Source organism: Didymella exigua (genome assembly GCF_010094145.1).
Source record: "Didymella exigua CBS 183.55 unplaced genomic scaffold M421scaffold_12, whole genome shotgun sequence".
NCBI classification, from domain to species: domain Eukaryota; kingdom Fungi; phylum Ascomycota; class Dothideomycetes; order Pleosporales; family Didymellaceae; genus Didymella; species Didymella exigua.
Window position 1 is genome coordinate 782,557 of NW_022984786.1, and position 24,199 is coordinate 806,755.

A 24,199-nucleotide genomic window follows, 5' to 3' on the forward strand; every position below is an offset into this window, starting at 1 on the left:
GAACAGTGGTCTTCTCTAATGCATCACCGGTCAGGTCTATGTTGCTGGTTTTCTCGAGGTTGAGATGGCTGAAGCCTGTTATATGGCACTTTCGAGGACGCTCTTTCGGCTTGCTTGGCGCCGTGTTGGATGGCGTGGAGGGAGGCGTGGAGGGAGGCACCTCTTCGACGCTGGGCGAGGGTACTGGCACAGACTCGCTGAAGAGATGCGGCTTAGTAGCCGAGATTGGTGGCTCGGGGACAAGCAGCGAGGAGGTAGTCGGTGTGATGATGGTGGACGGTCGCCCGTCATCGTGGGGGTCAAGAGCAGACACGGCTGCTTCATGTCAGCCAGAGACTCGCTTCGAATCATTGCGCCACCTAAGTTCTTGCTGTCCGTTGTGGACGTCCATTTCCTTGAGGACAAAGTCGACTTCGGCGTCGGACAACTGCATCAACAGCATCATGCTGCAACACGCGCCAAACAGACTGAGCAATGCGCGTGACTTTCTTCCTGATCTCATCGACCTTGAGCACATAATTTCTCCCTATTTCTTCGATCCTATGTCCGACTACCTTGACATGCACCCAGTACTCTCTACTCCTGACGACGCCTTTCCTCCTCATCTTCCGCCTCGTGCCCAGTGCCACGGGGGAAATCTGCTCCGCAATCCGCTCTTTCAAGTGCAGCAGTGCGACTACGTCTTCCAGAAGTGCTGCCTCCAGCTCGTACGCATCTTGCTCCACTATCTTGCGCACATTTGTGTACAAAATCCTGACGACTTCGAGCTCTTCTGGATCGCGCGACTTGAGTCTCTGTAGTGAACTCAGACCGAGCTCTCCAAGCTCAGCTGCGGCTGAGGGTGCGACATGCGGGATGCTGGCATTTTGCGAGGGAAGTGTGGTGTTCGAGGCGGTCGGGGCAGTGGCCATGATGTGTGTGTCGTTGCTGGCAGGTCGCAGATGGAACGCTCGCCTATTGAGTACAAAGATGGATTGAGTAGAGAAGGAGCCGGCGTTTTGATGGGATATGGGGGATCAGACGCGTTACTGTTGATAACAAGGCAAACGGGTCGCAGCTATGCTGCCTTCACTTTACCGTGAGTCACCTGTTGTCATCGAAACTGTCTATGATAATACCGCTATCGAGTCTTCGCTGCGCAAGCTCATCGTGCATTGCTGGTCGGGGTCGTTTATCGAAGGATCAAAACGAGATTTCTCAGAGACACCTACTGAATTTTAGCATGACCTTAATGGTGCTAGTCAGGAGCGTACCGAGGGACTCAGCCGGGATTTCAAGCGCTGGGTAAGTGTTTCTCAAGGATAGATACTGGCAATGCTAAGTTTGGCGTAGATTTAGAACTTTATCTCGATCCCGATGCGCAAGAACTTGATTGTATTGGCGCTAGACGCCACGGTGAAGAGAAAGCAATAAGGAATGGGTACATCAAGATTCTAGGAGCACACTGTGCCAGTCATGCATACTGATCAGGTCTTACTGCCACTCCGTATTTAACGTAAGGGTAGCTAGGTAGCCTATAATTTGATGGTGGCTTCCTTACGAGTCGCCTCATTAATTCTCAGCCTTGTAGGTGTACCTTCGTCATTGTTGTTACTTCCCCAAATTTTCTAGGCGCGCACCCCTCACATTGTCGCCGCGGCCGTGTGCCGTCAGATGTGATCCATGTGGTATTCTACCATGTGGTATTCTACCATGTGGTATTCTAGAATTGCACATGCTTCGTTTCACTCACTACACGGTAAATGAAGAGATACTGTGCAATTGACTATCGGCCAGAATAGCGCTGCTGCAATACGACTGACTTAGTGACATCAGCAAGGCCACGGCGACGTCCACTGTTCCGCAAGCTTGGCTCCCGAGACATAAAGCTTAGCACTGGCACGATGGTGGCGCATCGACTCCGCCCATCCGTCTGTAACGACTCCCGTCTCGTTTCGAAGCATTCGCCAAGTGCTGATGCAACACTGCCTGTCTGGAGCCGTTCATGCACAGAGATTGTGGCCTGATAGACGTGTGGCCTCACTTTGCAAACACACTTGATTTCAAACTCATCTTCTTGTTACCGGTCTATGGTATCGTAAAGTGCCGGGTGCCGAAGCTGCACACAGTGCGAGCGTGCACCCGGTGAAAGCAAAACAGATCCACCGCCAATTGAGTACAATAGTAATAGTTTGCGATACGCGTGATATCATCCAGTCAATAACGTGCTGTGTACTTCTGCGCCAGCAGTACGTACCCCCCAGAATGCGTCTAGAAGTTCTCCTTGCCCCACACAAAACTGAATCCAGGCTCACTCCATTTATTGCACTTGACGTGCAGTGTGCTTCCCAAGCCCTTAGGACCACAGAAGAACACACCTGCCTCAGCGGGCGAGTGGATCTTGCGAATAGACTTGAAGATCATGTCCCAGTTGGGACGACCGAAATTTGTTGGTGCGCGCAGACCAGTGATGGCGTCTTGTTCGGCATTGGCGTCGTTGATCATGATGTTTGTTGCGTCATCGGCCTTGATCTTAGCAGTTAGGTACTGTTGCGTGTTAGTGACTGTTCATAAGTGTTGTAAGATGTGCTTACGGTGTGGATCTCAATGTGATCCTCCAAATCCTGGGCTTCGATAGCGAGTAGCAGAGAGCGGAACCATTCGAAGGACCCGAAGTCACGGCAAATCCAGAAGAAGTACACCTTCCTTAGTCTTGTACGGCTCTGAGGATAGTTCATGCGGTACCAGATGCTCTTGAGGATGGAGGCGAAGGGAGTGACACCGATACCGGCACCGACAAGCACAGCGACTTCAAACTTAAAAACATCCTCAGATGCAGAGCCGAAAGGACCGTCGATGTAGACACGAGGTAGGATCTGGCGCATGGCAACCTCCTCGGAGCCCTGGTCCTTCTCGCCTCCAGCCTTCTTGTCGAGATTGCATCCAAGCGCTTGTCCGAGCTTGCGGGTGAAGTCACCGACCATACGAACGTGAACAGAGATGTAGTCCTCCTCAGGAGCGGAGGTAAGTGTGAAGGGGTGATACTGCCAGATCGAAACCTCGGGGCAGCAGAGGAAGATGTATTGACCAGCGCGTGTTGTCGTATGTTCCTTCTTGATCTGAATTTCGCAGACATTGCTAGGGTGGTGGATAACCTTAGATACGTAGGTCTTGTGACGTCCGCGCACTTCACGTGCAATACGCTCAGCAAGGTAGGCAAATCCACCATACATCCAGTACTCCCAGAAGACACCAATGCCGTCGCAGAAGGGCGCAAAGTCGGGCTGGATCATACAGAAGGCACCGTGGATGGACCAGAACACAAAGAAGACGATGAACATGTGGTGGGTGTACCAGAAGCGCTCGAAGTTGGCGCGACGAGGCTTCTCAGCAGCTGTGATGGCAATGGACATCAGAGCGAATAGCATGACGTATCCACTCCAACCCGGGCCTGTAGCGAGGTTGGCGAGGATGAAACCCATGAATCCGAGTTCGTTGAATGCGGCAAATCGAGCGAGGTTGTTCCAATGCGCAATAGTGTGGACCCAGGAGAAGAAGACGATAGCCCAGGCGACCAGCTTGTGAAAGGTGATGTTCTTGTCGAAGGGAATGATGTCGTTCAGTGGCGTGCGACGGGCCATCGAGATGAGGTTCCTGCATACGGGGAACAAAATGAAGGCTACATCAACGTGCAGTGTCAAAGCTGCTGAACGGGCTATAGGAAACGTCACGCCGAACTTCGCTCGTGTGCCGATCGAGTTGTCCTGTGGAAAGTGAGCTGTCGCTCTTTCACAGAATGTGTGAATCCTACCTTCAAGCCGTAGTTCATCATACCGAAAACGAAGACCATGACGTGCAATACCGCGAACGTGAAGACGAACAGTCGTCGATACCCTTCGTTGACCATCCACACGTCGAATTTCTCTTTGCGAGTCAACTGACGGCCCTTCTCTTCCGACATCTCACCGGACATGAGCATTCGTGTAAGAGGCGGCCATCTTGATCGCTCTCGGCCTGTGAGGGAGGTGGTATAGGACATGGTGAATAAAGATTGGGTGCGTGAAGGGCGAAAGTGCCAAATTAGATGTCCCTGCTATTCAGAGCCTGCTGAAGATGGCTGTGGTTAACAGTAATGGCAAGTAATGACAATGTATCTACACATCTGTTAGACTGGCGATGATCATCGCGGGCGACGACAGCCGACTTACTATAGGTGCCTGCACGAATGAACAAAAAAAAGGGTGTCTTCGGTCACCCGGTTAAAGAAGCACCGGCATGAAAACGGAGATTCTTGGGCGAAGGGTAAACAAAAGTCTATAAGCACGCGCAAAGCGAAATAGGCACAGCGAGGGAAGGGGACCGGCTCTTAGTCTATCAAAGCGAGGGCATGTGGGTATCGGTCAGGACGCGCGGAGACACCAGCAAAGCTTAACACAAGCAGCGAAACGGCAGCAGGAATCGTACCACCTTGGTGCGTTCACGGTCCAAAGCTGCGACGCAGCAGGGTGCGCAGCCTACGGGGGCGCCTCATACAGGCAAGGTGCGGCGCCCAAAGCCGCGCAAAGCCTCGCACGGGCGAATAGCATGCTGAGTATAGCTGACACGAGGCTACGGCAAGTGGGAAGGTAGTGCCATGAAACCCGAATGGGTAGGGCGTTTTGGTGTTCTCTCAGTGGGTGGAAGTGTGAGGTGTTTGAGATTCGTCGCGGAGGCTGGTCTCAAACGCTTGGCTGGTTCGCATTGGCGCTTGCCGCCCGCTCGAGGTTAGCCGTCGATCCTCATAGTCCTTTTCTTATCAATGGCTTCACGGCAGTTCCTGAGGCACACAGAGATACTGAGAATGGCCCAGACAAGAAGCGGGGACACATCGATGAGGCTTGGAAGTGACAGCTGTAACCGCCAGATGACTAGATTCCCGATATCCTCCGAACCCCGAGACTGTGATGTCCAAGAACGTCTGGACTCGGACATACTGCTTACTTCGTACCGGTACACCGGAGCTCAGCTTCGTCTTGCTTACACGGATTATGGAAAGAAGTTCAGTCGTGCACGTAATTGCCCGGCCTCACACCATAAAATTCTGTATTTGATCTCGGCTTCTAGTCAGCGCAACTTCCGTTCCAAACATCTGAAGTCTTGGAACTCAAACGGCTTCCAGGGAACCACTGGTACAAACATACATCAGAAACAACGACAGCAGTCAAACGCCTTCACAACATCATGAATCCGCCTGAAGCGGAGATAATCTGTCCCGAGACCCATTTCGAATCCTCGCTCGCCAGTCAGCACACAGGTCGCGCGATGTAATCAGCTGCACGTCGACGATGCCCTTATGCACGTCGTCCAGCATCTCTAACTCGACAGGTCCGGGGGCAATGGCATTCACTGTGTACCCTGCGTCTCCGATCTCCTGGGCTAAGATTTTTGTCATGCCCTCGATGGCCTCCCTGGACGTGGCGTACAGTGATATCTTGGATGGGCCAATACGCGCTCCAACCGATGACATGTTGATGGCTCTGCCAGACTTTCGAAGATGAGGCATGACGGCTTTAATCAATGGTAGTAGTGCGCAAACATTGACGTCGAAGATGCCAGCGTAGTCTGCTAGTGTCTCTTCGATAGGGTTGGCCCGAAGGACGCTTGCATTGTTCACCAAAAATGTCGATCTTGTCCCCGAAATGTCATCTTGTCGAGGATATGATCTTTCTGGTGCTTCGAACTGCTTCAGATCTGCTTGAACGATGTGTATTTTCCTGTCATTCTTCAAAGCTTCGATATTCGAAGTAATATTCTTAGCTTTGTTCTCGCTCTTGGGTGAAGTGAGCACACATTTAGTCTACATTGGACTAGACTGCATGCGTTTGCACCTCTCCAAACATGTTCAATCGCCAAGCCGGCGCCAATGCCTCGCGAAGCACTCGTGAAGTTGACATTGAGGCAGTTGACATGATGTATATTCACCGAAGAATTATAGGTATGCTGGGAAATGGTGCGAGCTTCAGCGCCTGCTTGCTCCTCCAGTGTATGGCAACAGCGTGGCGAGTGTGTGAACGGCGTTTGAAGATAATCATATCACTCTGTTCAGCATCATGCTGTATGTGTTCATTGAGCGTTAACGGGTATCTAAGTCAACAGTGAGCACTTTCAGAATAATGGTGAACATCCCGAACGCTATCGGCTGCGCCTTTAATGTTGACAATAGACTGTAGGATGTGTATCCATTGAATTAGCTAACTTTGTGGGCGTAACGCGTGGGGCTGACTCTAAGCACTCCGAATGCGCTAAAGATGGCCGATGTATCTCGGGCACCGAACTTCAGCAGCAACACACATTGACAGTACACATTGGTCCAGCTGTGATAGGCAATGCTTCTCTTTCCATTATGATACGTGGGTATCGTCTTATAGTCTTGTAGACGGTTTTTCAAAGCCAGAATCAGATGCTCGTCATTCTTGCAAAACCACGCAGCGCTCTAAGAGAGTGTTAGTTTTGGGTTCAAAGGTGGTGCAACTCATTCTTACCCTATGTGCACAAACATTCGTCTACTACGGCGACTTCCCCCACCTCGGCTGATCGATCACTTCTTGCCGAAACCCAGGAAGCCACCCTTCTTCTCTACTTTCTTCTTGGGGTACGCTTTCCCAGTAACGAAGCTGATGTAGAAACATACGCCGACGAATGAAGACAGGCCGATAATGACAAGGAGTAGGGTGAGCAGCGGTCGAGCATCTGCCTGGACGGAGCGCAGGGCCGTCGGTGTAAGGATCGGTGCGAGGAACTCCCAGGCCATGATGCTGATTGTCGAGGTGTACGTGAAAAAGTCGAAAGATCGATACTGACAGCCAGCTGCCACCGTGACCAAGTCAAATGATCGAAATGAAAGGTAAAGAGAGTGACTGCTTGGCGCTGCGAAAGGACTGGAAGAACAGGACCAACGGGATCTAGGGTGAAGGGGGAGCACGACTGCTAAGTAGGGCGCATAAGCAGCGCGTTCGCAAACAGAAAGCGTCGGACATTTGACCTGACCTCCATTGCTTCTTGATACAGGAGGCAAAATGTTTATGGGCACCTCCAGTCACGAAATCCGAAGCGCCATCATCAGCCTGATCAGCCAATCCGGTGCCGTAAGCGTTTCATAGACGAGGCAGATGAGACACGTCGGAGACTCGGCACAACGCACGGCGTTCGCAGACATCGAACGAGAGGCCAAGTCGTCCGCTCGGGCCTGCGGTGCCGGCGCCGATTTTGGGTCAAAAAAACGGAGAAATCGAAAAATCGGCGCCAAAGTAGACAGGCCCCAAGTCGTCCGCTCGGGCTTGCGGTGAGCGAAGCCACACGTCCGGCTCGGTGATCGAGCACCATCACGTGGCCTCGGTAGAACCTGCCGTCAGTGTGGCGGCCTAATAGGTAATCCACAACGCGCCGATGCTGAAAGGGCCGGACTCGAGAAAAGACTTCTCACAAGCAGCGCTCTTCATCGTCCTTACTCGGACCTCCTGTAGCTATCACCGACTCTGTTGTTATATATCGGTGTGTATTGCGCGTCGACTGAACCCTAACACTGCAGATTTTGCACTTGCAAAAATTCAAAGCTGCAGCCCACCCTGAGCCAGTCGAATACATACATCGAAAGGCCATACGCGACTTCGCTCGGTGCAGCTGTATATTGCATCACCATCCATCCATCTCTCAACATGGTTGGATCTCTTCAGCCAGAAGACTCCCCAGAGAGGGCATCGTCCCGAGACTCTCCCGAGCGGGCTAAGAAGCGCGCAAGTACGTCGTAATCCCAGTCTGGCGCATCGTCGCCTGGACACTGCTCCTGCCCATCCAACATGGCGCATACTGACCCAGCTTCTCCGCCTGCAGGAACCCAGTCGATGCCACCTCCCGAGCTGCCTAGGCTCGTTGCTGAACAGCATCAACCAATTCCCACCAACGACAAGGATTCGCAGCGCCTCATTGTCGTGCTGTGCAATGCCACGCTCGAGACATACAAGGCGTCGCATGGCTCCGGCCGTGGGCCCGGTGGCAGGGAGGACAAATACAATCTTCTCAATAGCGACGATCACATAGGTGTGATGCGCAAGATGGGCCGTGATATCAGTGAGGCGCGCCCAGATATCACACATCAGGTACGTCGTGAAGTGGCAGCTGCAGGGTTTTTTTGGACTAACGTTGCGCCACAGTGTCTGCTCACTCTCCTCGACTCGCCTATCAATAAGGCAGGCAAGCTCCAGATCTACATCCAGACTGCACGCAACGTCCTCATCAGGGTCAGCCCCACTGTGCGCATTCCGCGTACATTCAAGCGCTTCGCTGGATTGATGGTGCAGCTCCTGCACAGACATCAAATTCGATCAACATCATCTCAGGAGAAGCTGATCGAGGTGATCAAGAATCCCATCACCGATCACCTGCCACCAAACTGCCGCAAGGTCACCCTCAGTTTCGACGCCGAGGTCGTACGCCTGAGCGACTACATTGGAAGCCTCAACAAGAACGAGAGTATTGCAGTCTTCGTTGGTGCTATGGCGAAGGGTAACGATGACTTCGCGGACGCCATCAAGGACGACAGCATCGGTATCAGTAACTTCAACCTCAGTGCCAGCGTTGCCTGTAGCAAGTTCTGCCACGCCGCAGAAGACGTCTGGGGCATCTTCTAGACGCAACAAAGGACCAAACACGTCGTCACACTGCATATTGCATATGCCTCTTAGTCCACGAAGACTATTGGCCCACCATCGACACTCAAGAAAGAGGAGGAAACGAAAAGCACGAAAAATTTAGGCAGCAGGACACGCAGTTGGCCAAGATCACAACATCGACAGCCTCTGCGCTAGTGCTATTGATTTTGAGCGTCTGCTTGAGTTTTCTTTTACAACAAAACAAAACCTCTGGCTCAACGTCCAAACATCGTTCTTCACTGAAGAATTGCGGAGCGCTTCAACTTGCTCCGTACCACCTGTGTTTTCTTTGTCATCTGCGCTACACTCTGTGTAGATGCGAACCGTAAGTGTCGTCTCGTCACTGTGACAGAACGTAGATCCAGTGACGTTCTGGTCCAGCCTATCTGGTCCCACCTTGGTCCCAAAAGTGTACAGCTTGTTGCGGCTCCGACGGAGCCTCAGCTCCTTAATATAGATTAGCTCGTGAGTCTTCCGAATTCACTCGAATAGAAAGAGATAGTCACGCATGGACACAACCTTTTGACATGCTGGACTCGTATTACAAGCATCTTCCTGGTTGTACATCTGTCACTATGCTTTTCAAGGCTAATGGAGGGTTATGTCGCGTGTCGCGCCTGCATCGGGAGAGGGACGGAAGGATCCAGCGACTGGGAAGCTGCGCCGATCTTCCATGATATCGAGAGAACGTATCAAAAAGCAACACGCCATACTAACTGATCTCTTTTATACAACGAACTCTCTTCCCAGTAGCTTGGAAGTGCAAAGGTGGTCCTCTGGACGCACGCCCTACGGTACGGTGATAACAACATGGCCATAGTGCGTCACAGCTCCTAGCCCCATGGGGACAGTGAACCTGATGCATGACGATGCCTGCCTTGGCCTCATTGACCATTCACTTGGCCTCATCGCGGGCCTCAATTTACGAAGACGTCACCCCATAACGATCGTGCAGCGCGGCGATATGTGGCAGATCCAGACCGCAGACAATAATAGCGGATGCGGCGGTCGAAATTCAGGATGGAGGTCTGCATGGCGGCTCAGCGAATTACAAAGTGTGAAGCGGAACTAATATTTACTAACGGGTCCGGCCCGCTGCCCAGATCAAATCAGACTCCCTTCCTGCTCGCTTACACTGCCACTACCTTAGCTGCAGCTGCAGGACATGTGGCAGCACGAGGGCAGACTTTGACATCGGCCTCCCTGATATCTAACGGGAGAGCGGGGCTTGCTGGGAGCGGCCTTTCCGTAAGGGTTTGGAACTGCCTCGCGATTCCGTTATCCTGTTCACGATACATCGAGATGCTGCAGCCGAATGGGGCTCTGATATAAACCTCAAAGTCGTGCCTGTACTCCTCTCCCCAACCCATCGTCGTGCATTTCGCCGGGCTTGCATTGCAACTTGTGTGTTGTTGAGCATAGCTCTTCTTTTTGATACTGTCGTTGTCTTGTATTACTATCATCTTTTGTTGTTTTCACCTACGCTAGCTGCGTGACCATGCCTGTCTCTCACATTGGTCTCACGGTCTCGCATCTTCCGACTTCATCCTCGTTCTTTCTGTCTGCCCTTCAGCCACTTGGCTATCGCTACCTTGGACAGCAAGGCCATCAGGTCGGCTTTGGGATACGCGAAGCAGACTTCTTTCTGTGCCAGGAGACCCCCGGGTGAGCTTGCCGATCCATGTTCCAGCACACCGCAACTGACTACAGCCCAGAATCAAAGCCGGCGCAGCACACATCGCATTCACCGCTACAAGTCGCGCAGCCGTTCGAGACTTTTACTCAGCCGCACTGAATGCTGGAGGGAGACCCAATGGATCGCCAGCATGTCGCACTGGCGATGACAGCCACTTCAACGCTGCAATTCTCGACTTCGACGGCAACAGCATCGAAGTCGTGTACAGCGGTGCACCGGATTATCGAGACGACGGGACTGTGATTTCACATAGCAGGGTCATCACTTGGGAGCGCACAGTGTCGCAGAGCATGCGCGACGATGCCAGTGTTATCAGCTCACGCACAGCTAAATCCGTTGCGCAGACCACGACTGATGTGTCGAAGGCACCGTCGGTTGCTTCGAAGGCACCAAGCCTCGTATCGCAAGCACCAAGTGTAGCCAGGAGTATCTCAGAGCCTGCTGCCGTTCCTCAGGTCGCCCCACCAGTGGCCAGTAGGAGCGGCGATGCTGCCACAACTCTCGTTGGCACGCTCCTTGGTGCAGCAGCTGGCGCAGCAGTGGCGTACGCCTTCGTGCGCAGCGAACGAGATAGCGCAAAGAAAGAGGCAGATTTCAGCGCGTTCATGGAGGCGAAGGATACGGTCAGGGCAGCTGTGGGCCAGCTCGCTCAGGCCTCACCACCTCCCCAGCCACCCCAGCAGGACCCACCGCCAGCATACGAACCAGCCCCCTCCATGACCAGATCAGTCGCATCAGTACACCGCAACGATGACGCAGGGTCCGTCGTCTCCGCTTCACCGTCTCGGGCGTCGCAAGTCCCCAGGACGCGTAGCCCGAGGCAGATCGAGGCAGCGCCTGCCAGTTACTATGCACCTGCACCCTCACAGGTATCCTTGTCGCGATCGCAGACCGCAGAGCCTCTCCAGATCGAGTATGCACCCGCGCGCTCCGTTGCTGGATCTGACTTGCGATCGCGGTTCAGCTCTTCTCGCTCAATGACAAGTCCTGAGTTGCGGACCATCGAGGCGGCTAGAAGCATTGCATCAGTGTCCACCGCCAGACCTGAAAGCAGGGCTCCTTCACGCGCCCAGAGCGTTGCCCACAGCACAGCACCCAGCTCTTTGATATCATCTTTCGTGCCTGATCATGTCTCCAGAAAGCCTGAGGGTAGCGCTTACTCGCATCACTCCAGCAGGTCCAAGGCGAAGTCGTCCCACACCGAGGCATCGAAAAATAGCTCGCACTTGAGAAACACAAGTAAACGCAGCAAGGAGGAAGAGTCGTCTGCCTCGCCTCCGCTGCCAGCCTCAGAAGCTCCCTCGAAGAAGCCTTCGAAGGCGGCGTCTGTCATCAGCAGCCTCTTTAGTCGTGATAAGGATAAGAAGTCATCGGCCGACAGTGACTTCATTGATGATTTGGACATAGACGATCTTACTGAAGACGACTATGAGACTGTAGTTCCTAGTGACAGCATCAGTCAAGCCGGCTCCTCACGCCGCTCGCACCGCCGCAAGCATCGCAGCAGAACGGACGAGCTCAAAGACGAGGCCGGAACAACGGTCAGCAAGTCCTCGCACCGCTCTCACCGGTCCCACCGCTCGCACAAATCGCGCTCGCACCACGACGACTCGGACTCCGATCACTCGACCGAGTCGAGGCGCAGACACCACAGCAGCCGCCCAACTATTGTATCCGAGCCCAGCGATATGAGCACCGTCAAGCCTGTCAAGAGCTCCTCTCGAGACAAGGAGAGGCGTAAGGATTCGGTTACCGAGAGCAGCAAATATGATAATCTGTTCGATCAGGTGCAATATGGGCACGGCTCTGTTCCTGTGAGGGGCATTACGCCCAGTATGATCGATGCGTCGACTAACCACAAGAACAGAAGCGCTATCAGCTTCGCGTTAGGGCAGAAGATGAAGGTATTTGAGAGGTGACATGCATCGAGAGAGCTGGAGATTTAGAGACGGAGCATCTGACGGCGTTATGGAAAGGGTAGTTACTTATCATCTTTGAATATATATCGGTCGAGCTTACGACCACTTCATCACGCAATTTGCTGCGAGACGTTCGTGTTGTACAACGTGCTGCTGTCATGCTCAAAGAGTGAAGAGTCGCGGGGCTGCACTAGTGGTCTGCCGCGTCTGCCGGACTCACCCACGCACAGGAGGGAATTTCTTGCACCTGCCGGCACCTTTGGACACTCCCAACTATACACCACCATGGGCGCCGCATTCGACTTTGCGCCGGAACGGCCAGAGCACATCCAGGTCATTCTCGATGGCCTGGACAGATATAACCCCGAGACGACGGGCACCTTCCAGGACTATGTCATGAACCAGTGCGAGAGCCAGACGTACGACTGCTACGCGAACCTGGCCCTGCTGAAGCTGTACGTATGCCCCTTGATGTTATCACTGTTGCATGATGAGCAAACAACCACAATGTTTCCTATTACCCGAGGTCAGGAGATTGAATCCCTCCCCCGCTGAAGTTTATCATATTAGCTCTATCTGAACGCAGCATCCCGCTCCTTTCTGTTTATGCAGTTTCTTTGCTGGCCATGACTGACCGCGACATTGCAGCTACCAGTTCAACCCACACCTTGCTCGCGATGAGACCATCACCAATGTCCTCGTCAAGGCCCTCACCGTCTTTCCCAGCCCCGACTTCTCCCTCTGCCTGTCGCTCCTGCCCGTCCACGCCCTCGCGCCCCTCTCCTCCTCAGCACACAACCCGGCCGCCGGCGACGCCCCGCTCTCCGAAGCCGTCCAGAAGCTCAATGAGCTAAAGAACCTGCTCGAGGGTGCTGACTACGCCACCTTCTGGTCGACGTTGGACTCAGACGATCTGTACGCCGACTTGATCGCCGATGTGTCTGGCTTCGAGGAGCTGATGCGCGTGCGCATCGCCACCACCGTCAGCCAGGCTGTGCGCGAGGTCGATCAGAGCATCCTCGAGTCGTGGCTAAACCTGTCTGGCGACGAATTCCAGCACTTCGTCGGCAGCGTGTGTGGATGGGCTGTTGAGAGCGGCAAGGTCAAGGTGCCCATCAACAAGGACAACGAGGCCAAGGGCACCGTTGTGAGGGAGAACGTCAAGTTCGACCGTAAGTTGCACCCTGGATGTTGTACTGCTACACGTTCTAACAGGTCGACAGAGTTTGCACGCGTCATCAAGAGAGCGTACGAGCAGCCTGCATGAGCAACTAACGCACTATATGACGATACGAGACGATGGACATTAGCTCTACACAGAGCGCGCGCTCGGCGAAGCATGCAGCAGAGCATGGATGGGCGTTGAGGGACGTGGCTGCAGCAGCCTGCACAGAGGACGCACTAGTCACTCTAGCCACAGCAATGGACTTGAGCTTGTATATACCCCAGCGATCGACAGTACACTGCCTTGACCTCGATTGTGCAGTCACCAAAGCCGATACAGAGGCTGATGCCGAGGACCGCTGTTGAGGTCAGGTAGACGATGAAAATATCAAAACTAACACCACATTCAAGACGTATCCCCTTCAAACCACTGTGATGACACAGAGATCTGCCCCTTGATTTTGGAACATTTTATTATCTGACGTAGCCGCAAATCTGTGTGAAGGCGACTCCGGGGACATCACTGGACTAAAATCCACAACGGTACCTACAGGTCGGCATTTCGCAACTTCCTCACAAGCACAGCATTGCAGATCACCGGCTCCTCACTAACACCGGCAAACTCGCAAGTCAGCACATGCACAATAGCAGCGCAGTCGACGCGATAGCCGATATACAAATCATCGACTTCAGCACGCATTCCAGCCCAGATTCTCAACAAGATAAGATCGCTACAGCGACGGAGACCGACAATGCCTTCCAGAGTAAGGGATTTTTATATCTCCAGAACCATGATGTGCGAAAGCAGCGAGTAGACGAATGGTTCGCCTGGGTGTGGTATCATTCTTGATATATCGCCGCACACTACATGCACTCCACGACCATATCACCCTATTTCATCGAAATCCGTCCAGATATTCGCCATCAGAGCAAGTGCTTCTTCGACCTGCCCTCGAGATAGGGAATCTCGCTCCCATCCTCCAAGAGGCTCGCACCTTGCGAAGCATCCTCAGTGGTCCTGGGCGGAGGGGGTAGTGGAGCCAGTAGGAGGCGGAGCGTCGGAAGACGGAGCCGCCATGAACGCGGAGAGGCCAACAGCCCCACAGGAGCACCGAGGCAGCAAGCGAGCGAGAGTTTTGGAATTGTCAGTATAGTGCCACTCTCTGCGAATTGATGTTGTGGAGATGTTGTGGAAGGCAAGCACGACGCGGTTCACGTTCGCGGGCCCTCCTCCACTTACAATGTCACTGACGTCCTATCCATCTTAGCCTCTGCAGCTATCTAGTAATCTGAACCGTATGAAAATAACTTAATGCGGGCGCTGTGCAGTTTCACAGTGATTTGTAGTCCTCTACATCGCAGCAAGCATCGTTGCGCTCACTTGTCGTTCAGTAGGTAGACCTGAGAAATTGGCAATCTCAGCCAGTGTATACTCGACTGCCTCCAAACTCGGGCGGCAGAGCTTGAACCTTTAAATTGGCGAGTCCAGGTCTTGATCTGGCGGGAGCCAGAGTGCAGACTTGGGTGTCCAGTCAAGCTCTCGCTGTGCTCGAGGGCCTCCAGGCTACATAATGGCTACTCATGATCATTCAGGCCCCGTCGAAGATCTTGACAAACCTGTCTTCGTCCACTCTTTGACGTCCCTCAGATCCATCACTTTGCCATCAGCGCCATACCTTCCCTGTGAGTGCCACCAATCCCGGCCCACCGCGGTCTCTGGTCTCCATCTCAACATCATCTTAATACGCTCCTCGATCTCGCCCTTAGGCTCTAGAATATCAGCCACCAGCACACCAATAGCCGGACATATCATGAACTCATTGCCAGAGCCACCAACAGCCACAATCAGGTTCTCAATGTCGGAATGCTTGTCAATCAAGAACCTGCGATCAACCGTATCCGCATCCCAGCACATGCGCGCAAAGCTGAACTCCCGTTCCGCAAGCTGTGACATCGTCTCGCGAAGGAGGAGACGCATGCGTGCTTCGGCCTCGACGGGGATCTGATGGCGTGCGAAAGGTACAGAGCAGAACTTGCCATTCTCGATGACAGGGTCGATGTAGCCAGGATGCTCATCGCAGAGCTTCATCCTGTGCTTCGCGGCGTCTGGTTCGATGAAGAAGTCTCGGTCAACGCCATACAAAACTGGGAGGTTTTTGTACAGCGCTGCTTCTTTCTCAGACAGCGGGATGTGTGCGAGTGCCCGGGCTGTGGGTCGAAGCTGGTTCTTAAGTCAAGGAGGCGGTCGCTGTTGGCGCTTGCGGAGAGTATTGTGCGATTTGCCATGTGTGAGACGCCGTCAGCGGTGCGTGCACCCACCACCGCCTTCGAATTGCTGTAGAGTAGTGTCTCGACTCTGCCCTCCCGATCACCAGTTACTAACTGTACCCTCAGCTCCACGGCTCCAGCGTGCATGGCTTTCAGGGTGCCGCTCGCAAAGACCCAGCCTGCACCGGCTTGCTTCCAGAACCCCTGCCACCCGGGGAAGTCGCCCTGCAGAACACCTTCTGGCATTGTCTTCTGGAAGTCTTCCTTCGTCTTCAAGGCCACCAATTGGACATCCTCACCTTCCGCATACTCGACGCAGCGCTGATATGCATTATCGCTCACAGCAAGCATCAATGAAGCCCGTGGGATGGCAGAACGGCTTGAACACAGGATCATGTTTCCAAGCTTTCATGGCAATCTGACGCACACGATGCCAGAAGTAGTCATCATCGGGTCATATTGGGAAGGCTCGTTGGCCTCTTCGCCAATCTTGTTGAGGTCGTTGCCCGCGGAGATGGCGGAGGGGAAGGAGCTACCACCAAGGACCTTGATGTTGGTATGGCCGCATCTGGTAAGCTTGAGCGCAACGGAACAGCCCCATGTTCCTGCCCCGATGATCAGGATGTTGCTGTCTGTCTGTGCGGCCATTAAGATGTGGTGTAGAGGAAGTGCGTTTTGGCTGGCGCCATGGTGGGTGGAGTAGGCGAAGCCTTCCTTCCTGATCCAGCGCTCCTAGATCAATGGAGTGCCTCAACTCGTTCAGCAATTGATGTCAGACCTTCCTTAGGCGAGTCCTGCTTCATCGTAGACGCATTGCAGATGGAAGGAAGGATACGCTGTTCCGAAAGGGGCTTAGTCCCGGCTTCTCCGCGATGAACGAGCGCGTTGCCATTTATTGTGCAGCGACACTCACCACCCGCCCTCATGATCCGCAAATCGATGGTGCGCCCATCGTTGCCGCCCCTAAACTTAGTTCCTACGAGGTCGAGAATAGTTCCTGGAAAGGCGGCCACGACGGTCAGGCTGCTCACAGATGGATCGAGGAACACGCGGACGGGCATAAAAATGCATTGGAATACTGAGACGCTGAGGACGACGGAAAAGTATCCGCTGTCGCTCAAATTGCATGAGAAGGTCAATCCAATCACAGAAGAGGCTCGCGACCGGAGAGAAAGACAGGGAGTCAAATCGAGGCGGAAGACTGCCACCACTCGCTACGCGAGAACCCAGATTGTAAGTCCCGACCTATGTGGTACGTTGAGTCCGGAGCTGTAGCTGGCCGCTGTCATATGCGTGCTGACGAGTATCCTCATAGACGACGTCTTGAAGTACTACGGGAAAAGCCTCGAAATCCACAGAGGATGCGACATCCTCGACATAAACCCCGGCGCCGGGCTCTGGTCGCAGAAGCTGCACGACTTCCTCCAACCGCGTCGCCATGTGCTCATGGAACCGGCTTACGAGCGATTCAAATCGTTCCTCGACCCCCTCCTCGATGCGCCGAGTTCAACGTATAAGCTGGTCCAGAAACCGACCACCAGTTTGGACCACTTCACTGCGTTGATCAACGAGAACATGTTCCCGGAGCAGACCCACGTCAATCCCGAGGACACGACCGGACAGGACCTGAACACAACTCTACTGGTGACGGGCATGCTGGTGTGGGACCCAACGTTGCCCGGCCTGGCATTCGATTCCATGGCAAAGCAGCTGTACAACCTCTTCTCTTCGGCTGTTCGGTCAAACGACTACTTCCATAGCTATGGACGCGTACGCACTCTGTTCTGGGTGTTATCAGCCGACTTCGATGCAGTCATTGCCAAGACCTCGGCTAGGTTTATGAAAAACAACGCCCTGCTGGAGATGACCCAGAGCATGGAGCTAATAGTGGATGGACCTCGTGCGCCTAGAGCGACTGGCAAAGGCTCGCCTGGGCGCGGCCCGCAGTACGAGCTTGAGGGCACGGTGCGCGCAATGCAGAGAGCAAGAGAAAACGGCATGTCGCTGCCCGAACACCGCAGAGACAAGGTGCACAATCTCGCCGCCGAGATCGAGGACATCTCCGAAGGAACCGGCCGTGTCCAGTACGGGTGGCTCCACGACTTCTTGCTGACAAAACACAAGGAGGGCAACACACCCACCGGCCTGCTCAGCGACCCTCAATTCCGGCACTACGACGATCTCCTCGCGCTGCAGGCAAAATACCCCGACGTGGATTTCGAAGCCATGGGCAACGCAGCAGATGGTAGGAAGAAGAAGACGGCCTCGTTCTGGAAGGGACGAGAAGACCACCCCGCGCGCGAAGAGGCACACAGCTTCTCCCTCACCAAATCCGCTGACCGCGCCCTCATCGCCAAGCACCAGAGACTAGAAGACATCGCCGACATCGGCGAGGAAATGTACAAGCTCGAATGCGCCGCGCTGCGCCTCGCAGACGGCACGCCCGAACGGGACGCGCTCCTCACGCAGATCGCGGACTTGGACAAACAGTGGGAAAGCGCGCTCGGACGCGTCGCCACAAACTTCAGAGCTGTCCCGCTCGCCATCCTCGACGACCGCATCTCACTCCGCTACCCGCCGCATCCCCGCCTGCAGTGGGACCGGCGCGCATTCGAGCCGCTGACCATGCAGCCCGACGAGGTCTGGCCCCCGACGCGCCTGTCGCTCATCAGCTCGACGCCGTACGCGCGCCCGCCCGGCCAGACGGCGGACTGGTACGAGTGGGTTCACGACTTCGTGTACGCCTTGTTCGCCAGCCCGTCAGTGTGCCTGCCCGACGCGCTGGACAAGATGCAGCACGGCGCTGCGCAGATCATGGACAAGTGTCCCGCGCTCACGGATCCGGATCGCGGCGGCAGGCTGCAGATGAAGCATTTCCGCGTGCGCCTGGTCACGGGCGAGATGGTCGAGCAGCTCGTGCAGGCGTATCGCGACTGGCCATTCAAGGAGCCCGGGAGCGATCACAACAAGTACTTCCGGTGGAAAGGGATGAGTGCTGGGAACGAGTCCAGGGCGTAGGCGCGTGTGCTGTAGAATAGATTGTATTGTACATGTTTGGTAATACACGGGGTTGGTATACTACCGTCCTCTGTCCATCCTCCTTTGTGCGCGCTGCGCCATGTAGGCTGTGTATTGCGCCTCCATCGCCGAGGCTCTTGATGCGGATCTTGATGCGGATCTTGATGCAGATCTTGTCGCCTCTCGTCCTGCCTTTCTGGCTAGGTCGCTGAAGTGCGATGCTTGCTAGGCGTAGTACCGCGGCTCGTTGAAGACGTGGTACCTGTGTCCTCGCACGCCCTCGCCCTTGAACAGATCTGGGAAGCGCAGCCCAGGCGCAACCTGGTCTTCGGGGATGACATCGTTTCCGTTCTCTGGCTGGTCGACGACAAACTTGCCAACCTGACTGTGTCAGTACTGATTCAAAACCTCATCAATCAAAAACATGGGTAGCTTACCTGCAGCTCCGTGTCTGTAATCGTGTGCCTGCTGACCCTCGCATAGCCTGTGCGCTTCAACCCCTTGTACAGGATGTACTCGCACCACCTATCCCAGTCGCTGGGGTCGATATCCTTCATCCCGCTCTTTTCGCCCACATATGTGTTGTAGTTGCCCTCGCCAGGCTTGATGACGAGATAAGACAGCAGAATCGCGGGGCGGGGGGTAGCCTTCATGAGCGCAGCGAGGTACTCGCTCTGCAGGCGGCGATCCTCGGGATCCTCTTCCTGGCCCGAGTGGAACACGAACACGTCGACGAGCGTGCCGTAGGCGTTGATTGTGGCTTCGATGGCGGGCGCGAGTTCGCCGACGGGGCTGGGGAGGAGGTGGTGTGTTGAGTTTACGATTGGGAATTTGGAGAGCAGAGCAGAGCCCCAGGTGTGCTTGTTGGGGCCGGGGCCGAAGTCGACATACATGCCCAGATCCTCGGCGAGGAACTGCGTCGTGTCCCTGTTGCCCATGATGATGCGCTGCAGGTCGGATTCTAGCAGCCCTATTACGTCAACCTCGAGTTCCTTTATCAAATCGCGCATGCGGTGCTCCGAAGACCACATATCGTTGTCGAGGGAGAAGTGGATCGTCCAGATGCCGGCGGTGATGGACTTGGTCTCCGGGTGGTAGGGGGTGTAGTCGTAGGTTGGAAAGCGAAGGTAGGCGGTCGCGATGGCGAGGAGTTCGAGGAAGCCCAGAACGTACAGGTAGTATGAGCGCTGTCTGCTAGCGGCGGCAGTGACTGTTGGCTTACCCTTGTAGCTCTTCAGAGCTGCAGGCTGGGCCGAGACGCTGAAGACACCTGCACCAATGAGGAGCATCATTGTGGTCATGACCCAGTCAGTGCGCTCACGGACAAGAGGACCACCGGGCACGAAAGCGTACGCGACGACCCAAACGTGGAACAAGACCATGAAATTGTAAACCAGGAAGCCAAGACCGAAAGTCTTAGCTGGAGAGTGGCGAGCTGCCTGAGAGATCAGGGCAGGTGCAACTGCCATGGTGTAGATGGCAATGACCAGGGCCCCGTAGTAACCAGTCCAGTGCTTGGACGTGGTCAAGACAGCAGCTCCAATGGATCCTACTCCATAGAACGCCCATGAGCGCGAGACGTTTGGCGCAAGCAGACCAATAAAGAGACCAAAACCCATGGCGAGCAGAGTGACTGCACCGTGGGGAACGGCGAGCGGGCCTCGAACTGGATAGCCTTCCCATACCCACGAAATCATAGTGCTGGAGTCAGACAGCAGAGAGTGCATAGCGAAGAAGAGGCCAGCGATACCGAAAGCGGACAGTGTAGAGGAACCCTTGGTAGGGCCAGGAGCTGGGATGTCGGCGCCAGAGCTGGCAGTCGACCTTGTCGACCTCAGAATGGCAAGGACAGCAACGACAAGACCGGTCTTGTTCCAGCCACCGTTAGCCTCGTGCATGATGGGCCAGATGGGGTTGTTTGTGTAGAAGGCGAACTTTGCAATGCTAGATGCGATCAGACCCAGTGAGAAAGCAGAAATGCGTGCCTCCAGACGGTGTGGCTGCGACCTCTCCCCATAGAACGTCGCGGTCCAGGACAAGCAGGCCATCCATACACCGAATCCAGCAGAGAAGAGGCGGTTCTCGGGTGTTTCGGCGCGGAAGGAGAGCAGACCGGAGAGTGACAAGAGATGGCAGATGCGGACGTGGCGAACGACGAGGAAGCGCAGCGATCGCACGCAGAGCAAGAAAGGAGAAATGGTGCACATGACCATGACCTCGTAACCAGAGATGCCCATATGCCAGAGTGGGAAGTCTGGGTAGTTAGCTCAGAATCTTGACCTGCGACGATAACACTTACACCAGACGCACACTCCGAGAGCAGTCAGCATGGACCAGAAGACAAACTGCTATGGTTAGTGGTGCTTCTCGAGCATAGTCATGTGATGGGACATACTCCAGTGTAGACGTCAGCAGCAGCATCAATGAAGCCAACCCAGGAGAAGGCTCCAGAGAAGACAGCGCCGATGTCCTTCTCCTTTCTACATGTCGGTCAGACTATGGTTGTGGACTTTGCTGACGGATGACGTACTCTTTTTCGAGGACAGCGTCAGAGACGGCTTTGTTGGCAGCACTAAAGACGCAGCGGATCAGAAAGTGGTCGTTGAATATTTGTATTCACGGCGGGGCGTCTATCTAGATTGGGAGCCGTGGAACGTACCCGCGAGATACACCTCGGACATCCTTCACAACAATCTCAAAGTTGGCAAACTCGATCATTGTGACTGCGTCGAATGCAACATCGAGCAGAACGAGCGACCACTCGAAGAAGGCGTAGATTGTGTACGCTAGGGAGTTCAGTGACGGATCGATGCGGGACGGAGTTTCGACATACCTCCAGGGATGCGGTGCACCTTGTGCTGGATAAAGAAGTAGACCAAGGGTACGAGGGTCGCAAAGAAGGACCCGGCGAAAAGCTTCCTGTACCTGATGGCGATAGGGTTGCGCGGGCTCAAGGCAAAGCAGCCAAGCGTCCAGGGCAGAGTAGCCACCAAATACGAGATCATGAATATGTCGTGCCAGTCATGGTCATCAGTCGACGTGACGTAAGTCCATCCTCCACAGGTCAGTGTTCGGAAGACGCCAACACCGGCAACAAACTTGGGGAGGGTCGAGTTGGGACGGCGAGTCAAGATGTACCAGAGACCGACGAGAGCCAGGCGAGGACCTAAAGCCAGTCAGACCGTGTCTTGTGACTGCAATGCCGAGGCGTACCAGATGTGAGGGCGATGAAGAGCATGAAGACGGACCGCTCCGGGTAGCGGTCGCCAATGGTGGCAGAGACGGAGGGAAACCACTCCTCTGGGTAGCCCTGCAGTTGAGGTCAGCATGGCGGCTGTAATCGCGATTGACTTGGGATACTGACGGCAATCTCATTCTGGACGATCTTGTGGTAGTGGAGCGATCTGGCTGTGTTCAGTCGCGCTCGCGGTCTGGCGGTGGAGGGGCAGATTTACATGCCAACAACGAGGGCGCCGACGAAGGCAGCTGGAGGTTGTCAGGATAGTCTGGGTTTGGAGAGGCGAGCCGGTGCATACCGTAGGCCATGGCCGTGTGCGCGTACGAGACCCATTTTCCATTAAACTGCCTGCTGTGAGCTTGCGGGGAGCTGCGGAGGTGTGGGAGCGCCTACAGATGCAACTGTGTCGCCGTCTCTGGATTTGGGCGCCATCACTAATCAATTGGGAGCGCTGCACGAGTGTCCCCCTGGGCTGAAGAGAAGGGAGCAACGGAAGTGCCGGAAGCAAACGAAGCAAACGAAGCAAAGAAACGAGTGTGAGGCTCGGCGGACACGCGACGGCTCTCCTGAGAAGCGCGTTGCATGTGAGGTCAGTCCCGGGCCCTGACTGCGGGCCAAGCCGGCATCGTGATTGGCTGGTGGGGCGTCTGCGGCTCTGGATTTTGGATTTGGAGCTCCACCCAACTTTTTTCCACGGCAACTTTGCGCAGAACGACGACACCGCAGACATGGCCGGACCCAGTGACAAGGCGCGCTTCTACCTGGAGCAGAGCGCGACAGAGCTGAACGAGCTCGAGCGCAAGAAGATCTTCACACGCGTGAGGAACTTACCTTCACACTGCATTTACCTCTGCTAACAATTCCAGGATGAGATCAGGTCGATCGCCAAGAAGCGCTCAGACTTCGAGCACATTATCAATGCCCGCGGCTCGCACCCCAGCGACTACATGCGCTACATCGAATTCGAGAAGAACATCGACGCCCTCCGCCAGAAGCGCGTAAAGCGACTCGGCATCCGGCACAAGGGCACTGGCCAGCGCAGCATCTACTTCCTCTACAACCGCGCAACAAAGAAGTTCTCGGGAGACCTGACACTATGGCTGCACTTCATCGACTTTGCGCGCAGGGACAAGGCATACCGGCGCCTGGGCGACATCTTCACATCCGTCGTCCGTCTGCACCCCACAAAACCTGAACTCTGGACCCTTGCCGCGAACTACTTCATGGACACGCAGGCCGACATCACCAATGCCCGGAGCTATATGCAGCGGGGTCTGAGGTTTTGCAAAAATTCAGAGGACATCTGGCTGGACTACGCCAAGCTGGAGACCATCTACGTCGGCAAGATCGCAGGAAGAAGGAAGATCCTAGGTCTGGACGTTGATCGCACCAAGAAGCAACAGACCGACGACGAGGATACAGACATGATCGCGCTACCCGACGTGACAGCAGAGGATATCAATCCGAGCTTGAAGCAGGACGACGGTGTGGACGAGGTGGCTCTGCAAAACCTGGCTTCGGCGCCGGTCTTGACAGGAGCAATTCCCGAGGCCATCTTTGATGCAGCCATGAAGCAGTTCCAGAACAGGCCAAAGATCGTCGAGAAGTTCTTTGATATGTTCGCCGAGTTCGACCAATTGGCATGCATCCCGCGCATCCTGCAGCATGTGCTGGATTACCTGCAGCAAACCCATCCCAAGGCAGTGGAGAATGCCATCTGCAGCTTCCATATGCAGCTTTTCAACCAATACCCCGGCAGCCCAGAGTTCCCCGGCGTGCTTGGAGACGCCTTTGACATTGTCAGCGCAGCTATCGATAGTTACCCAAGTGAAGGTACTCGGCTGGCGGAGGTCGCTGTTCGTCAGCTTCTGACTATTCAGCGCTCGACAGCGGACATTGACCCGGCTCTGCAGAAAGCCATCAGGTCGACGCTCCGCAAGTACATGAAGGCGCTGGGCGGCGTTGATGGCGATAAAGTCGCGAGCTTGGCCAGATCACTGGTGCAGGAAGGGAAAGGCGACGATGCAAGAGCGTTGCTTTCGTTGAGTATCAAGGCGTGGTCTACGAATGAAGAGCTGTCGGAGCTCAGATCCACTCTAGAAACATGAAAGAGGGGAGAGTCAGAAGACTCGGCACACTAAGCATAACCCTGCATGCTCTCACTTCGTTAAGTGATCGGACCGCGCGCCACGGCTTCACCGCTGCTGCTACACGAGTAACATCGTCGGTC

At 54.8% G+C, this 24,199-nt stretch overlaps 13 protein-coding genes across 13 annotated transcripts; 6 read left to right on the forward strand and 7 right to left on the reverse strand.

Moving 5' to 3' along the window:
- Window positions 1-359: 359 nt before the first annotated feature.
- M421DRAFT_92192 (uncharacterized protein) lies at window positions 360-911 on the reverse strand (the record flags this gene model as incomplete). The annotated part of the gene is made up of 1 exon (XM_033598018.1): window positions 360-911. One exon carries the CDS (start codon window positions 909-911, stop codon window positions 360-362), a length of 552 nt encoding a protein of 183 aa, XP_033449343.1.
- Window positions 912-2,000: 1,089 nt separating this feature from the next.
- On the reverse strand, window positions 2,001-4,391 carry M421DRAFT_420319 (NADPH oxidase 5). The gene is made up of 4 exons (XM_033592438.1): window positions 4,188-4,391; window positions 3,791-4,133; window positions 2,574-3,743; window positions 2,001-2,526 (listed from the first exon to the last, which is right to left on the reverse strand). The coding sequence occupies exons 2-4, from the start codon at window positions 4,016-4,018 to the stop codon at window positions 2,251-2,253; spliced, it is 1,674 nt and encodes a 557-aa protein (XP_033449344.1). The 5' UTR covers window positions 4,019-4,133; window positions 4,188-4,391; the 3' UTR covers window positions 2,001-2,250.
- Window positions 4,392-5,189: 798 nt separating this feature from the next.
- M421DRAFT_100790 (NAD(P)-binding protein) lies at window positions 5,190-6,360 on the reverse strand (the record flags this gene model as incomplete). Its single annotated transcript, XM_033586565.1, has 4 exons — window positions 5,190-5,249; window positions 5,297-5,815; window positions 5,857-5,958; window positions 6,310-6,360. 4 exons carry the CDS (start codon window positions 6,358-6,360, stop codon window positions 5,190-5,192), a joined length of 732 nt encoding a protein of 243 aa, XP_033449345.1.
- Window positions 6,361-6,414: 54 nt separating this feature from the next.
- M421DRAFT_4907 (uncharacterized protein) lies at window positions 6,415-6,769 on the reverse strand (the record flags this gene model as incomplete). Its single annotated transcript, XM_033594764.1, has 2 exons — window positions 6,415-6,451; window positions 6,561-6,769. 2 exons carry the CDS (start codon window positions 6,767-6,769, stop codon window positions 6,415-6,417), a joined length of 246 nt encoding a protein of 81 aa, XP_033449346.1.
- Window positions 6,770-7,673: 904 nt separating this feature from the next.
- Window positions 7,674-8,645, forward strand: M421DRAFT_61578 (Nep1-domain-containing protein; the record flags this gene model as incomplete). Its single annotated transcript, XM_033595892.1, has 3 exons — window positions 7,674-7,755; window positions 7,849-8,114; window positions 8,169-8,645. The coding sequence occupies 3 exons, from the start codon at window positions 7,674-7,676 to the stop codon at window positions 8,643-8,645; spliced, it is 825 nt and encodes a 274-aa protein (XP_033449347.1).
- A 1,519-nt stretch (window positions 8,646-10,164) lies between these two features.
- On the forward strand, window positions 10,165-12,274 carry M421DRAFT_4909 (uncharacterized protein; the record flags this gene model as incomplete). The annotated part of the gene is made up of 3 exons (XM_033594766.1): window positions 10,165-10,331; window positions 10,382-12,176; window positions 12,230-12,274. The coding sequence occupies 3 exons, from the start codon at window positions 10,165-10,167 to the stop codon at window positions 12,272-12,274; spliced, it is 2,007 nt and encodes a 668-aa protein (XP_033449348.1).
- Window positions 12,275-12,411: 137 nt separating this feature from the next.
- M421DRAFT_420325 (ARM repeat-containing protein) lies at window positions 12,412-13,898 on the forward strand. The gene is made up of 3 exons (XM_033592439.1): window positions 12,412-12,736; window positions 12,930-13,453; window positions 13,505-13,898. The coding sequence occupies exons 1-3, from the start codon at window positions 12,567-12,569 to the stop codon at window positions 13,546-13,548; spliced, it is 738 nt and encodes a 245-aa protein (XP_033449349.1). The 5' UTR covers window positions 12,412-12,566; the 3' UTR covers window positions 13,549-13,898.
- A 171-nt stretch (window positions 13,899-14,069) lies between these two features.
- Window positions 14,070-14,367, forward strand: M421DRAFT_420326 (uncharacterized protein). The gene has a single exon (XM_033592440.1). It carries the CDS (start codon window positions 14,083-14,085, stop codon window positions 14,293-14,295), a length of 213 nt encoding a protein of 70 aa, XP_033449350.1. The 5' UTR covers window positions 14,070-14,082; the 3' UTR covers window positions 14,296-14,367.
- Window positions 14,368-15,030: 663 nt separating this feature from the next.
- Window positions 15,031-16,361, reverse strand: M421DRAFT_100794 (fructosyl-amino acid oxidase; the record flags this gene model as incomplete). The annotated part of the gene is made up of 3 exons (XM_033586566.1): window positions 15,031-15,672; window positions 15,741-16,050; window positions 16,141-16,361. 3 exons carry the CDS (start codon window positions 16,359-16,361, stop codon window positions 15,031-15,033), a joined length of 1,173 nt encoding a protein of 390 aa, XP_033449351.1.
- A 12-nt stretch (window positions 16,362-16,373) lies between these two features.
- On the reverse strand, window positions 16,374-17,106 carry M421DRAFT_420329 (uncharacterized protein). Its single transcript, XM_033592441.1, has 2 exons — window positions 17,029-17,106; window positions 16,374-16,946 (listed from the first exon to the last, which is right to left on the reverse strand). Exon 2 carries the CDS (start codon window positions 16,772-16,774, stop codon window positions 16,451-16,453), a length of 324 nt encoding a protein of 107 aa, XP_033449352.1. The 5' UTR covers window positions 16,775-16,946; window positions 17,029-17,106; the 3' UTR covers window positions 16,374-16,450.
- Window positions 16,779-18,731, forward strand: M421DRAFT_92197 (uncharacterized protein; the record flags this gene model as incomplete). The annotated part of the gene is made up of 2 exons (XM_033598019.1): window positions 16,779-16,946; window positions 17,043-18,731. The coding sequence occupies 2 exons, from the start codon at window positions 16,779-16,781 to the stop codon at window positions 18,729-18,731; spliced, it is 1,857 nt and encodes a 618-aa protein (XP_033449353.1).
- Window positions 18,732-18,843: 112 nt separating this feature from the next.
- Window positions 18,844-22,810, reverse strand: M421DRAFT_146676 (calcofluor white hypersensitive protein precursor). Its single transcript, XM_033587536.1, has 12 exons — window positions 22,363-22,810; window positions 22,268-22,313; window positions 22,187-22,217; window positions 22,096-22,135; window positions 21,945-22,041; window positions 21,565-21,897; window positions 21,391-21,517; window positions 21,262-21,303; window positions 21,127-21,211; window positions 21,031-21,076; window positions 19,169-20,985; window positions 18,844-19,112 (listed from the first exon to the last, which is right to left on the reverse strand). Exons 1-12 carry the CDS (start codon window positions 22,399-22,401, stop codon window positions 18,957-18,959), a joined length of 2,859 nt encoding a protein of 952 aa, XP_033449354.1. The 5' UTR covers window positions 22,402-22,810; the 3' UTR covers window positions 18,844-18,956.
- Window positions 22,698-24,077, forward strand: M421DRAFT_61498 (uncharacterized protein; the record flags this gene model as incomplete). Its single annotated transcript, XM_033595888.1, has 2 exons — window positions 22,698-22,787; window positions 22,836-24,077. 2 exons carry the CDS (start codon window positions 22,698-22,700, stop codon window positions 24,075-24,077), a joined length of 1,332 nt encoding a protein of 443 aa, XP_033449355.1.
- Between the last annotated feature and the right edge of the window lie 122 nt (window positions 24,078-24,199).

What these genes read in the sequence shown, in the direction of transcription:
- M421DRAFT_420319 (XM_033592438.1), bottom strand. Translation starts at nt 4,018, where the DNA reads ATGTCCTATACCACCTCCCTCACAGGCCGAGAGCGATCAAGATGGCCG. An exon ending in TGATGAACTACGGCTTGAAG is followed by an intron (nt 3,744 to 3,790) that starts GTAGGATTCACA and finishes CACTTTCCACAG; the next exon opens with GACAACTCGATCGGCACACG. An exon ending in ATCACATTGAGATCCACACC is followed by an intron (nt 2,527 to 2,573) that starts GTAAGCACATCT and finishes AACACGCAACAG; the next exon opens with TACCTAACTGCTAAGATCAA.
- M421DRAFT_420325 (XM_033592439.1), top strand. Translation starts at nt 12,567, where the DNA reads ATGGGCGCCGCATTCGACTTTGCGCCGGAACGGCCAGAGCACATCCAG. An exon ending in AACCTGGCCCTGCTGAAGCT is followed by an intron (nt 12,737 to 12,929) that starts GTACGTATGCCC and finishes GCGACATTGCAG; the next exon opens with CTACCAGTTCAACCCACACC. An exon ending in GGAGAACGTCAAGTTCGACC is followed by an intron (nt 13,454 to 13,504) that starts GTAAGTTGCACC and finishes ACAGGTCGACAG; the next exon opens with AGTTTGCACGCGTCATCAAG.
- M421DRAFT_420326 (XM_033592440.1), top strand. Translation starts at nt 14,083, where the DNA reads ATGCACAATAGCAGCGCAGTCGACGCGATAGCCGATATACAAATCATC.
- M421DRAFT_420329 (XM_033592441.1), bottom strand. Translation starts at nt 16,774, where the DNA reads ATGCCCGTCCGCGTGTTCCTCGATCCATCTGTGAGCAGCCTGACCGTC.
- M421DRAFT_146676 (XM_033587536.1), bottom strand. Translation starts at nt 22,401, where the DNA reads ATGGCGCCCAAATCCAGAGACGGCGACACAGTTGCATCT. An exon ending in ACGGCGACACAGTTGCATCT is followed by an intron (nt 22,314 to 22,362) that starts GTAGGCGCTCCC and finishes CACAGCAGGCAG; the next exon opens with TTTAATGGAAAATGGGTCTC. An exon ending in GCACACGGCCATGGCCTACG is followed by an intron (nt 22,218 to 22,267) that starts GTATGCACCGGC and finishes GACAACCTCCAG; the next exon opens with CTGCCTTCGTCGGCGCCCTC.